The 13,462-nt window shown below is 58.3% G+C and overlaps 2 protein-coding genes across 5 annotated transcripts in view; one reads left to right on the top strand and one right to left on the bottom strand.

Moving 5' to 3' along the window:
- SLC5A10 (solute carrier family 5 member 10) overlaps positions 1 to 13,462 on the bottom strand; it is a 105,437-nt gene that overhangs the window by 51,013 nt on the left and 40,962 nt on the right. The window lies entirely within an intron of this gene.
- Positions 1 to 13,462, top strand: part of SACK1G (scaffolding CK1 anchoring protein G) — a 35,046-nt gene that overhangs the window by 15,994 nt on the left and 5,590 nt on the right. Inside the window, exons 2-4 of one of the 3 annotated variants that reach the window (XM_075899776.2) lie at positions 2,138 to 2,305; positions 7,629 to 7,753; positions 8,307 to 9,702. In XM_075899776.2, coding sequence (XP_075755891.2) covers positions 2,138 to 2,305; positions 7,629 to 7,753; positions 8,307 to 9,702 — 1,689 coding nt within the window. Of the gene's footprint in view, positions 1 to 2,137; positions 2,306 to 7,628; positions 7,754 to 8,306; positions 9,787 to 13,462 lie in introns of all 3 variants that reach the window. The other 2 variants (XM_075899775.2, XM_075899777.2) reach the window with 2 other exon arrangements.

Below are 13,462 nucleotides of genomic sequence, written 5' to 3'. Positions count from 1 at the left end.
TCTAAAAAGCCAAGGCCTGGCCTGGAATGAGTAATGAACACATGGCAGGAGACTTTGATTCTCGGAGGATAACATATGGGAGCAATGTTTTGCCCTCTGACAGCCTTTGATTAAGGGAATCTTGGGTGTGTTTGGGAGCAGCAAGAGGTAAGGCCTTTGCAGGCAGAAGGGTAGATCCTGCCCCTTCACACAAGGAAACGGAGCTGTGCCAAAAGAAATCAACCACATGCTCCATTCCACTGTTAGAAAAGGAGGCTGTCGAGTAGGGAATGGGAGGGCTGGAGTCTGTCTCAGCGTGGGGTTCAGGGGGCTGGGGAGTATTGTCAGGGGCTACACCAAAAGAATGGGAGTCCAGACTCCTGTTCCTGACCCGTCCTTATGACTTTGGGCAGGGCATGTGAACAGTCTGGTGAAATCCTGGCTATTGACTCCAACAGAGGTGGGACTTCACATGCTGTGCCTCGGTGGGGCTGTGTCTACACGGGGGAAAAGCGCTGTCGCCATGCAAAAGTCGCCAAAAGTGAAAAATGGTCAAACCAGTTTTTCTGACTCCTGTTGTCAACATTTCATGGTCACGTTGCCGGCTCCCCTGTTGACAGATCAAGCAAAGCCGGGTGGGTAAACATCCTACAGGGCACTGTTGTGAGATGGCAGAGCTGATCCCTGGACTTCTTGCGATTCCCTCATAGCTCTGTGAGCTCTCCGTGCTGAGGAATGTCAAAGCAGCACAGCCGTATCTCCAGCCTCCTCCTGCTGCTGCTGTATTCCTAGCAGGGCAGAACAGGAACATTCCAGCAATTTGTCCTTTCTTTGTCCCCCACAAAGGGAGCAGCTCGCTCAGCTGTCAGATACTTCCCGGAGCTTTGAAAGGGGAGGGGGGGCGCATGCCTGCAGGGCAGCAGAGCTCACAAAACACTGAGCACAGCCGTTAGGGTGGGCATTGTGGGATACTGGCAGAAACCAGTTCTCTCGACAAAACAGAATCCACACTGGCTCTGTCAACAATAAAGGGAGGGGAAAAGACAAAAGTCTCTCACAGGGCTGGACGTTTTTTGGCGCCAAAACTGGGTGTTCTTTCCGACAAAAGTTGCATTGCAGTGCAAACACTCTCGCTGTTTTCTCACCAAAGAGCAGTTTTTGGCATCAAAATGTGTCAGTGTAGACAAGGCCTTAGCCAGTCTGTAAAATGAGGCTCGCAACACCCCACTCCAAGGGCTTCATGAATATTCACAAAGCTTCAGAAGTCGGCAACCACTGAAGGGCATAAAGTACAAAGCGCTCTTAGTACTCTGCTTAGGGCCAGAATGCAGGTTCAAATGACGCTAAGATGAAAATCTAAAGAGTGCTATTATTGACAGGCTCTTCTGTGCCAAGGGATTTGCATGCCACGCGGCATGGCTACAGTACAGCAGGTGGAACATTACTGGGTAGACAGGGAAGGTGTTTCCGGCTAGAACAGCAGATGCTTGTTGTCCAAGGCAGATGTGAGAGTGGAATTGGAGCGTGGGGATTTGCAAAGGGTGCTAACTCTGCTGGGTTCTTCCTATCAGCTACAGGACAACAGAGGATGCATCTAATTATCAGAGCCCTAATTATTTGGATCCTGGGCAGATTACACGATTGTGGCAGTTAAATTCACATCACCGACGCCCCCCCTTCCGCCAGCTCCCACCTTCGTGGGGCAAACGCTGCTTCCTGGCCCACTAGTGCGGGTGATTAAAGCCAGATCTCGCTGGAACCCTGGTTGCCCGGCTTCCTGCTGGTACCATGCAGAATTCTACCTAGCCGGTGTCAAGCCATTCCATCATGTCAGAAGTGCTGGGGCGAGGAAAGCAACAAGATAGCATGCTGGGGCTGGAAATCATAGAGGGTTAGACACATTTTGATGGCGCCTGTCCAATTCCACGGAGGACTGGTAAACACGTCACACAGCTGGGCTTGCCCCAGAGATCAGAGAAGGCAGGAGCCGTCTGTTCCTTGTCCAGCGCCTCGCACAATGTTTGAGTGACGCTGGGGAGGGGGATGCTATGATAGCTAACTATTTCAGTCCCAGACTTGAGGCACACTAGTCAGGAATGCTCCTCGAGCCACGCTCGCCTGGCTTTGTCATTTGAACGCACTCTCTTCCGCCCCTCAGGTCATCGCTGTGGTCATGGACATGTTCACGGATGTCGACATCTTCAAGGACCTCCTGGAGGCGGGCTTCAAACGGAAAGTCGGCGTCTACATCATCGTGGACGAGACCAACGTGAAATACTTCCTTCAGATGTGCGAGCGCACGCAGATGCACGCCGGGCACCTGAAGGTGAGATGGGCACCGTGGGCCCGGCGCCAGGCAGCGGGGGGTAATAGGTTGAACATCTTCCCCCCGGCTTGCAGGGTTAGTCAGCCGGAAGCTAGTACAAGAAAATCGGGCTTGAGTCTGCCCTGCCTCTCTCTGGTGCCCTTGGTGACCTGGAGGCCCCCCCGTCGGGCTAGAGCAGCCCCCTACACAACCCCCCTTTTAATTGGTTAACCCGTTAAACAGAATGTTTAGCCAATTAACCAATTAAATGGGATTTTACAACCCTACTCGCGGTGCCTGTAATTATCGGTTCAAAGGCAGAGGAGCCGACGGCGCCACGAGCCATTCTCAGAGCTCAGCTTTGACTCACGAGGGGGCAGAAAGAGATGGAAGGAGGGGGCATGTGCCCACCCCCCCGGGATGGGATGCAGATCTCCAGCAAGAACCTGTTAGCCCCTGCAGGGCACCTCCAGGGGAAGGGAATATGTCTAAAAGGAAGGGGCATGCTGGCTAAGCCAGCCAGGATGCGGTTCTTAGAATCAGGTGTCCTTGGCTTTCTTCTGGCCTTGGGCAAGTCACCGCCCTGTAATGTGCCTCAGTTTCCCCAGCGGTAAACTGGGGCTAACGATGGTGTCTGCCTTCACAGAGTGCTGTGAGACTGCCTGATCGGACTGAGGCCTGGTATTAACTCAGTCCCTCCGCTGCCCCAGCTCTCATTTCGCTTTCCGACCATCCATGGTGGGTGGCAGCGGTTGAGTTCAATCAGTGCCGGTTTGTCCTGGAGACAAGGCCTACGCTGGTGCCCAGGCCTAGGCTGCCCCATGAGGTGCGGCTAGGAGCCCTCTCCGAGCCAGGTCTGAGGAGAATGAAAAGAGGATGGATTGGAGGGAAGAAGCCGGACAGACCAGATGAGGCTGAGGCCTTGTCTAGGGCTTCGTGCCATGTCTCCTTCCGGGCCCGGGAGTGGACCTGTGTGGGAATTGGCCGATCCTGCTGCTTGGCTGGGCACTCATACAAACTGATAATGGTCCCCAGGGCAGCCCCAACCACAGGCCGTGTCCCAGGCAGGCCAGGCTCTACCTGCCGCAGGGGAAGGGGCTATTTGAAAGGCCAGGGTCCATGGTCCTCTTCTGGGCATGGGGGCGGCTCTCGGGGTCGTGTCGCAGAGGCTGGGGGGCGGTGGGAAAGGCAGGATGGAGAAGTTAGCAAGGAGGATTAAACAGGAAAGATCAAATTGCGCCGAAATCCGAGGCCCATGAAGTGGCTGGGATGGACCCCTGGAGATACATCCCCCTGGTCTAGATGCTGTGGCCATTGACATTGAGGGGGCTGAGATCACGTTCCCCTGGCTGGCCAGCACCACAGAGGTGACCTTGGGTCGCCAGGTGTCCGGTATTCACCCAGACAGTCTGGTATTTTCGGCTCCTGTCCGGTAAAAATATTCAGAGAATATCGGACACCTAAAAGTCCCGTATTTTCTGAATTTTTCCCCAGCCAGGAGGTGAAAATGCCAGGCACCTGGCAACCCTACAAACACTCAGCGCCCGGCCTCCTGGCTCCCCAGCCCCCATGCTTACCTGGTTCCCCAAGGCTGCCGGCACAAAATGGCTGCCGGCCAAAAGATCTAGGGGAAGCAATACTTTCCTCTGGGTCTTAGTACTCAGCCGCTCCCCTGTTCCTATTCCTGCACTCACTTTTAAAGGGGACACTTTTTTTTTTGCTCAACAACTTTGATCTCCCTCCCTTTTTTTTCCCCCTTCAACAGAATTTTTTCCCTTTTTTGGGGTGGGGTGAGGGGTATTCAGTATTTTTGTTTCAACCATCTGGCAACCCTACTGGCTAGTCCTTCAGCCGGCACTTCACCTGCTCCCACAGTACTAGCACTTCTGGCAGCCTCCACTCCGGAAAACACCCAAGCACAGTCCTAGCAGGGACGTGTGGACTTTGGCAAGCTGTGTGAGAAGGCTCCAGCGCATGCTACCGCCAGAGCACCTTGCTAGGCAGTGCTCCCACGTTGCATAAACCCATCAGGCAGGGCAGGTGCTGTGGGACCGCAAAGGGTGGCTGGGCGGGGTTCCCAGAAGGGACACAAGCCAGCCGGACACACCTAGAGTCCCACCTACTTCCAGAGTCATGATCAAAAGCTGCCACACACCCCATGGGCGTGGGGCTATCAGGCATTCCTGACGCATGGGAATGGCCTGGTTTCACTTTCAGGCCTGCTGACACCTCGTTTTCCTGGCTGTACTTTAGCCACCGGGCCATAAACCCCTCTGCCTCCTGCCTGGCTTGGCAGAGCCGCGTAGCTACCCGCTGCAGGCAGCCACGTGGTTCCCACACACCACAGCTCTGACGGGAGCGTGGGCTGCCGTCCAAAGGACATTGCCTTTGCCCACTGTTAGGGTGTAAGCGCAGCTCTAGCATCCGCAAGCCCGCGTGATCCTCTCACCGCGAGGGCTGGCTGGTCACTGGCTGTCCTAGAGCCTGGCCCGATAGAGACGTGCATAGAGAGACAGGAAAGCTCCTCGGTATGTAGGCGGCGCCTGACGGCAGCTGGCTGAGGATGCATGTGCAAGTGGTTCCCGGACCTCTCCTGGGCCATGCGACTCTCACACATCAAGCCCTCAGCAGGGAGATAAATATTAATGTTCAGCTCAGGGAAGAGGCAGGCTAGTAGCAAGGGGCCATGCCGGTGAGGAGCAAGGGCGGCTAGCAATGTAGGCAAAAGAAGGCTGCCGAGGAGGGGTGGGACTGGGGCTGCAGCAGGGCAACCTCGGCCCTCCAGGTGGCCAGGAAGATCAGGTTGATGGTGGGAGGGGCTTGGCTCAAGGGGCGGGGTTTTGGGTGGAAGGGGAGGGGCTGAGGCTTGCCTTCCCCAGCCGCCCATGGTGAGGACTCTGGTGCCTTGGCAGAGCTGGGGATGGGGCCAGGACTGGAACAACAGGCATGCACCTGCAGAACTGTGGAGACAAGAGTCCAGGCTGGATTCTCCCACCTAGCTCTCCCCAAGTATGTCTACCAGCCTCCCAGCACCTGTGCATGGACTACACTAGCAGGTTGGAGCTAGTGCACAAAAATCAGCAGGGTAGATGTTGCAGGGCAAGCTCTCAAGCCCACCCAACCTCTGCGTCTGAGTTTCGGAGGCTAGCCTGAGTCTCTGCTGGAGCCACAACATCCCAACTTCTCTTTTTAGCATGCTAGTCTGAGTCTATCTCCCTGGGTTGGGAATAGCATCCCCTGTAAGCTGAGTGCATGGGCAGCCACCCAGGAGGGAATCAAATGCTGCACAGCTGATTAGCAGAGCACCCACAGCTACCAGCACATGTTTCAATGGGTGGTGCACATGCCTCAGTGCACATAACAAAATTTATTCCACACACAGTTAGAAAAATCGTTTACAGGGAGCATTGATTGGGAGGTGGGCTCCCAGCTGGGGTGTAGAAGTCAATCGCCAGAATGATGCAAAGCGGGTAGGACATACCACAAAACCTCAGACGCTATTTGGAAAGTGCTCTGAGACGGATCATGCGAGATAAAAGAAGGTAATGAAACGTATGTTGTCATTTTGGTGTCTAAAAAGCAAGCTCAATGCACTTGGCAAATAAGACACAGGCTTGGGAAAGCCGGACAATTTGTGAAGCAACTGCTGAGTGTTTGCAGAGTGATTCAGGCATTGGGAAAAGCGGCTATTGTGTTTTCTAATCAGTCATCTGTCTTGGTGTGTGTTCACTTTTGTTTTCTGCCTAGTGGTGATTAAATCAACAGATCTTACTTACAGCAGCTGGTTCTAGGAGAGTGAGGAGGAGGGAGAATGAAACACACCTTGAAACCTGGGTGTTTTGCTCGGCTGGGTGTTACGTGAGAGCACGTAATGGTCCTTTGTGAATTTATGAAAAGGGTTGTCCCAGACGGAGGAACTAGATTAATGGGCTGTCACAGGATATTAGGTTAACAGGGAAGCACTGGATTCAGGCAAGGAATGAAGTCAGTTTCTAGCTTGTTTTCCTGGGTGTGGAAATGTAAAGCACCAGGCATTCAACAATAACACTGAGCTTCCATGAGACTTCCATGCAGGGATCTCAAAGCATGCAGGAGTATTCTCAGTTGCACGTAGGATTGCACGTGCTTTGGAGGATAGGGTCATCATTCAAAATGATCTGGACAAACCGGAGAAATGGTCAGAGGTAAACAGGATGAAGTTCAATAAGGACAAATGCAAAGTGCTCCACTGAGGAAGGAACTATCCGTTTCACATGTACAGAATGGGAAGCGACTGTCTGGGAAGGAGTATGGCAGAAAGGGACCTAGTGGTCACAGTGGACCACCAGCTACATAGGACTCAGCCCTGTGACACCGTGGCAAAAAAAGCAAACATGAATCTGGGAGGCATTAACTGGAGTGTTGTGAGCAAGACAGGAGAAGTCATTCTGCCGCTCTACTCTGCGCTGATTAGGCTTCAGTTGGAGTATTGTGTCCAGTTCTGGGCACCACCTTTCAAGAAAGATGTGGAGAAATTGGAGAGGGTCCAAAAAGAGCAATAAAAATGATTAAAGGTCTAGAAAACATGACCAGTGAGGGAAGACTGAAGGAATTGGGCTTATTTAGTTTGGAAAAGAGACGACAGAGAGGGGACACGATAGCGATTTTCAAATATCTAAAAGGGTGTTACAAGGAGAAGAGAGAAAAATTGTTCTTCTTAACCTCTGAGGACAGGACAGGAAGCAATGGGCTTAAATTGCAGCAAGGGAGGTTTAGGTTGGACATTAGGAAAAACTTCCTGTCAGGGTTGTTAAACACTGGAATAAATTGCCTAGGGAGGCTGTGGAATCTCCATCATTGGAGATATTTAAGAGCAGGTTAGACAGACATCTACCAGGGATGGTCTAGATCAGGGGTGGGCAAATACCGACCGGCAGGCCAGATCGGTTCGGCTAGGGTTAGCCCCTGGCAGCCCCCTGTAGTGCTGTGTTTACCTGCCCAGGTACAAATCGCTGATTCCAGCCAATGGGATCTGCGATCGCCCAGACCTAGAAGGTACAGGAAAATAGAGCGGCCACTGCCCTTTCAATTGCCCAGCCCTGATCTAGATGGTGCTTGGTCCTGCCGTGAATGCAGGGGACTGGACTTGGTGATCTCTTGAGGTGCCACCCAGTTCTAGTGTTCTATGATTCTCAGCATCCCTATAGGTCCGTCCACCCTAGCGTTCTTGCCATGAGTTAATCGGCTGCCAGTGATATGCAGGTAGCTTACAGCCCTCAACAAGAGGCCTCTGAGGCCTCTCACTGCATCGCCTCCTCGATGTCCGGCCATGGGACTCACCTACTGCCTTGCTTTTGCTTTGCAGAATCTCCGCGTTCGCACCACGGGAGGGACGGAATTTTTCACCCGTTCGGCCACGAAGTTCAAAGGTGCCTTAGCCCAGAAGTTCATGTTTGTGGATGGTGACCGGGCGATGTGCGGCTCCTACAGGTAATCCAGAGACAGCTCTCTCGGCTGTTTCCACCCCTAAAAAGCGCTCCGGAGTGGGTTGGCCTCCGCTGGGCCACAGAGGCCCCGTGTGGGCTGGCATGTTATTTTGAAGAGGGTGTGAATTTTGATCCTCACGGCACTGCAAAGTCCAAGCAATGGGTAGAACCAGGCATCATGCACCTGGGGGCATCTGCTGAGCTCTGCTCCTGCACCCCAATCCTGGCCTGCACCCCCCCTCCCGATACACAGTCATCCCAAGCCTTTACCCCGGTAACTCCAACCCAGACTTGCCTTGAGGTAAGTCTGCTGCTTCTGCTAAATTAGGCGGCAGGTGCGTGAGGGTTTGTTTTTAAGGCCCTTCTCCAGCCGCTCAGACCGGACTAGAACCGGTGTCTGAGGAAGGGATTCGACACAGAGCCCTGGCACTTTAGCTCCTGCTGCTCACAGCGCCGGGGCCAAGTTATTCAGCCACAAGAGCAAGCCAGGGTGCAGGGGGTGACCCTTCCATTAGCTGCCAGGCACTCAGACCCTTTCTGTTGGGTTTCCATTCCAGTTTCACCTGGTCCGCAGCCAGGACCGACAGGAACATCATCTCGGTCCTCTCCGGCCAGGTGGTGGAAGCGTTCGACAAGCAATTCCAGGAGCTGTACCTCATGTCCCGGGGGCTGAGCCTCAAGTCCATTCCCATGGACGAGGAGCCGGAACCGGAGCCGCTGTCTCTGCTGTCCGTCGCCCCCGTCGCGCCAGCCAACGCCGTGGTGAAGAAGCTGATTAACCCCAAATATGCCCTGGTGAAGGCCAAGAGCGCAGAACTGATCAGCAAGATGTCGGCCGAGAGGCAGGCAGGCGCCGGCAGGAAGGAGAAGATGGACAGCAAAGGCAAGGCCTTGCCTGAGGGCCAAGGTGCCAAGCGGTCGAACGACATGGCCGACCAAGCTCCATCCATCCACCCCGCGCTCCTCCACATGGAGAAAGCCAACATGTTCGACTACCTGCCCACTTGGGTGGAGCCAGACCCAGACCCCAGCGAAATCTTGGGCTACATCAACATCGTCGACCCCAATATAAAGGACCTGAAACTCTCCCAACTGAGCCGCATCAAGGTCTGCGACATCTCCCAGGCCAACCTCCAGCACCGGCAGATGCTAAAGAACAAGGAGCTGGAAGCCAAGAGAAGCCAAGAGGCGTCTGGGCCCAGCCAAGAGCCAAGAGACGCCCCTCCCGCCCCAGGTAAGGAAGCCCTCACCCCTGTAGAAAGCCCCAAAGCAGAGAGTCCGGAGAATGAAAAGATTGGCGCTGTCGCTGTCCTGTCCGTGAGCCAGCACCCGATGCAGCCCACAGCCACAGAGACGCACAGGATGGACGTCAGGCCTCCCGTGCCAAGGCCGAGGACGGTTGACGTCACAGACTTTATCTCCAAACACAGCGCGCTCTGCCGCGGTGGAGCTGCCCAGCTAGGGGAGGCCAAGCAGCAGCCGCACTGGGAGGCCGAGCCAGCGAACGCCGATCACAGGCTGGGTGAAAGCTCCACCCCAGCGCAAGCCGGCGATCTCCAGCTGCCGAGAGAGGCGGCCCCCCCCCAGGACGCCCCAGGCCCGGCAGCCGCGTGTCCCCTGAACGGGCTGGAAGGGGAGGAAGACGAAGAGGAAGAGGAGTATTTGACGCTCAGCGACCACGAAAGCTACTCCAGCAGCTCCGCCACCCACAGCTACCACCGCTCCAACGCCTCCTCCACCTCCGACGAGTTCTTGGAGGCGCGAGGCCGCTTCGGGCCGCTCCGGAGGACCAACTCCGACCACATGCCCAACGGGGGCCACCTGCACCTGCACAGGAAAATGAGCGACCCCCACATCAGCCGGGGCACCTTCGTCAGCCCCCTGGGCAGCCTGCCGCTGCTGCCCACCTGGAGCGCGGGGGACGCGGCCCGGAGGCACAGCGAGGATATCGAGGTGATTAGGTGTGTGCTGAGAACGGGCCAGAGCCCCCGCGCTGTCCTGGAGGGAACCTGTGCGCTTGCCAGCAAGGCCGGGCAGGTAGGACGGCTCGGCGGCGCAGGCCGCACTTTGCTCTGCTCTCCCGCCCTGGCGCCTGGCTGTGCTCTGCGTGCCGCTCAGGGCCGGCCCTAGGGAAAACCGCACCCGGGAGAATTGGTATTTTGGCTCCTCTGGCCCTCCCTTGCCCCCCACTATTGCCCCGGGCCCTCCACCACCTCCCCTGGCCCCCCGCCCATTGCCCCGGGCCCTCCACCGCCTCCCCTGGCCCCCCGCCCATTGCCCCGGGCCCTCCACCACCTCCCCTGGCCCCCCGCCCATTGCCCCGGGCCCTCCACCGCCTCCCCTGGCCCCCCGCCCATTGCCCCGGGCCCTCCGCCGCCTCCCCTGCCCCCCCCATTGCCCCGGGCCCTCCGCCGCCTCCCCCTCCCCTGGCCCCCCGCCCATTGCCCCGGGCCCTCCACCGCCTCCCCTGGCCCCCCCCCCCCTGCCCCGGGCCCTCCGCCCCGCCCTCCCCTGGCCCCCCGCCCATTGCCCCGGGCCCTCCACCGCCTCCCCTGGCCCCCCGCCCATTGCCCCGGGCCCTCCGCCGCCTCCCCTGGCCCCCCGCCCATTGCCCCGGGCCCTCCGCCGCCTCCCCTGGCCCCCCCCCCTGCCCCGGGCCCTCCGCCGCCTCCCCTGCCCCCCCCCTGCCCCGGGCCCTCCGCCGCCTCCCCTGGCCCCCCGCCCATTGCCCCGGGCCCTCTGCCGCCTCCCCTGGCCCCCCGCCCATTGCCCCGGGCCCTCCACCGCCTCCCCTGGCCCCCCGCCCGCCCGCCCTCCCCTGCCCCCCCCCCACCCATTGCCCCGGGCCCTCCGCCGCCTCCCCTGGCCCCCCGCCCATTGCCCCGGGCCCTCCACCGCCTCCCCTGGCCCCCCGCCCATTGCCCCGGGCCCTCCGCCGCCTCCCCTGCCCCCCCCCGCCCCCCCTCCACCGCCTCCCCTGGCCCCCCACCCATTGCCCCGGGCCCTCCACCGCCTCCCCTGGCCCCCCGCCCCCACCGCCTCCCCTGCCCCCTGCCCCCCCTCCACCGCCTCCCCTGGCCCCCCACCCATTGCCCTGGGCCCTCCCCGCCCCCACCGCCCTGCCCCCCCTCCGCCCTCCCCTGGCCCCCCGCCCATTGCCCCGGGCCCTCCGCCGCCTCCCCCGCCGCCCCCCGCCCCCCCCCACGGGCCCCCCCGGGCCCCCCCCCCCTGCCCCGGGCCGCCTGCCCCCCCCCCCCCGGGCCCCCCCTGGCCCCCCGCCCATTGCCCCGGGCCCTCCACCGCCTCCCCTGGCCCCCCCCCTCCCCTGCTCCCCTGCCCCCCCCATCCCCTGCCCTGCCTCCCCTGCCCCCCCTCCTGCCCTGCCCTCCCCTGCCCCCCCCCGCCCTGCCCTCCTGCCTCCCCTGGCCCCCCCCTGCCCCCTCCCCACCCCCCCCCATTGTCCTGAGCCTTATGCTGCTTCCCTGCTCCCCCCACCCATTGCTCCCTGACTCCTGCTGCCTCCCCTGGCTCCTCCCCACAGGCAGTGGCCCCCTGGCCTCTCCCCTTTTGCCCTGAGCTCCCTTTGGCAGCCTCACATCCCAGGCCCTCCCCGCTCCTGTCCAGACCCCAGCACCATGGCCCACCCCTAGGGCCTGCCCTGACGCTGCTCTTCCCGGGACCCTATGTACGCACTGAGGTGGCAGCACTGCCGTTCCTAGCACGCTGTCTCCATCACAGCCAGGGCACCTACGTCTGCCCCAGCTGGAGGCTACCTCTCCAGCGGCTGCACAGACGCAGCCCCAGAGGGGAGCAAAGGGGCATCTGGGAGCAGAGCCGAAACCCGCCCCCTCCTCTCACCCCTCCAGCTCTTTTCACCCAGCTGGATTTCAAGCTCCAGCAAAAGGCCCTTTCAGCAACAGACAGCAGGGCAGCGGCATGACGTTCAGGTTGGCGCATGCAGGCGTGTCCCTCCCCGGCCTGACACTTAGCGCCTGATCCAAACAAACGCTGAGCATCCAAGAGAAGAGCGCCCGGCCCCGGAATGACTCAGAGGGGCCCGGCGACAGCGCCCTGAAACAGGCACGGCGGCGTGCTTGGAGAACCCGGCCGCACCCGCCGTCAGCACTTTCCAGGCCTGCTGGCTCGGCATGGGGCTGGGCTTTACCTGCCGGGCAGAGCTGGTCCTGCAAGGTGTGGCTGTGCCAGGACACACCCAGCCTTTTAGCATCCGGTTGCTGCTTCGCCCCAGAGCACTGGCTGCATTTCCTTCTCCAAAGGCCCAGAAACGAGTCCGGGGCAGGTTGTAGCCTTATCCGCCCCGGCACAAACTGAAATCTCCCAAGCCCACCCTCAACGGAGCTCCAAACTGTGCCCGTAGGGCCAGGCGACTCCACCTTGGAAGCTCCGGAGACCACAATGATACTCACAGCACATGCCGAGGGCCACAACTTAAGTGTGGTTGCATATGCATGCAAATATATATGCAAATATATGCAAATAGCTTCTTTCATACTGATGGGCATGAATACAAAGATTAAGGCAAGACTACACAACACGCAGGCCCCATTAAGTCAGTTCTGCAATATTTACCCGATGTCCACCCATATGACAGCACTTTTAATAAGCAATGAGGGTATGTCTACACTACCCCCCTAGTTCGAACTAGGGGGGTAATGTATGCATACCGAACTTGCTAATGAAGCCCGGGATTTGAATTTCCCGGGCTTCATTAGCATAAAGCCGGCACCGCCATTTTTAAAAGCCGGCTAGTGCGAACCCCCTGCTGCGCGGCTACACGCGGCACGGACTAGATAGTTCGGATTAGGCTTCTAATCCGAACTATCTGGACACCTCGTTCCATGAGGCTTCATTAGCAAGTTCGGTATGCATACATTACCCCCCTAGTTCGAACTAGGGGGGTAGTGTAGACATACCCTGACAGTCCAGGAATTTAACTATGAACACGCATATCAACAGAAGACTCTTATATTGACTCCTTTTTTGTTCTGGCTCCCATCCACAAACCCGCGTGTTGAACCCCGCATAAGCCCAAACCACAATGTGGGCTGCAAACAAAAAGGCCATGGGCTGAGTAAAAAAAAAAAAAGGGGGAGGGGGCCAACATTGCCCTTTTAAGAGACGTGGCCCCTTTTAAGACACACAGGCAATACCATCACAAAAAAAGCACTGGGAATGACATTTACCAGCCTAGACCCAAGACAGGTTTGCCCTCCCTTCCCTGCGAGGGTGATGCTAAGCTGACCGCCAATGCTCTTTTACTCCTCCTTGGAGAAAAAAATCAGAGGCTGCGGAAAAGCCAGCTGTCCCGGCCCTGCTGTAAAGCAGTCTGCTCTGGCCCGGCTCAGTGCTACAAACTGGCCCAGTAGGTTTGTGTTCTTGCAAGAGCTTCCTCCAGACTGTTTAAGGACAGCCACCTGTGAGTCACATGCTGCCCTCCTTAGGAGGAGCACAAAGAGAAACCGCACCCAGCCCTTCGCAACCAATAAGACGCGATAAAGCCTAATTAATCCCTCATGTAAGGCGGAGAGGCCCAGAATCCACAGGGTCGTTAATTGGAGAGTTACACCGTGGTGCTCCCTGAGTACCTGCCCTCTCCGTGCTCCAAGGGTAGGGAGGCTGGGGCCATGCACCACCCGCCCTCCCTGTGCTCTGACCACCTCTCTGGTGCTGGGAGAGAGGGCCTTGGCTCCCG

Source organism: Pelodiscus sinensis, chromosome 15 (genome assembly GCF_052426305.1).
Source record: "Pelodiscus sinensis isolate ZL-2025 chromosome 15, ASM5242630v1, whole genome shotgun sequence".
NCBI classification, from domain to species: Eukaryota; Metazoa; Chordata; order Testudines; family Trionychidae; genus Pelodiscus; species Pelodiscus sinensis.
The sequence above is the reverse complement of the archived record's forward strand: the minus strand, read 5'-3'. Positions and strand labels throughout refer to the sequence as shown.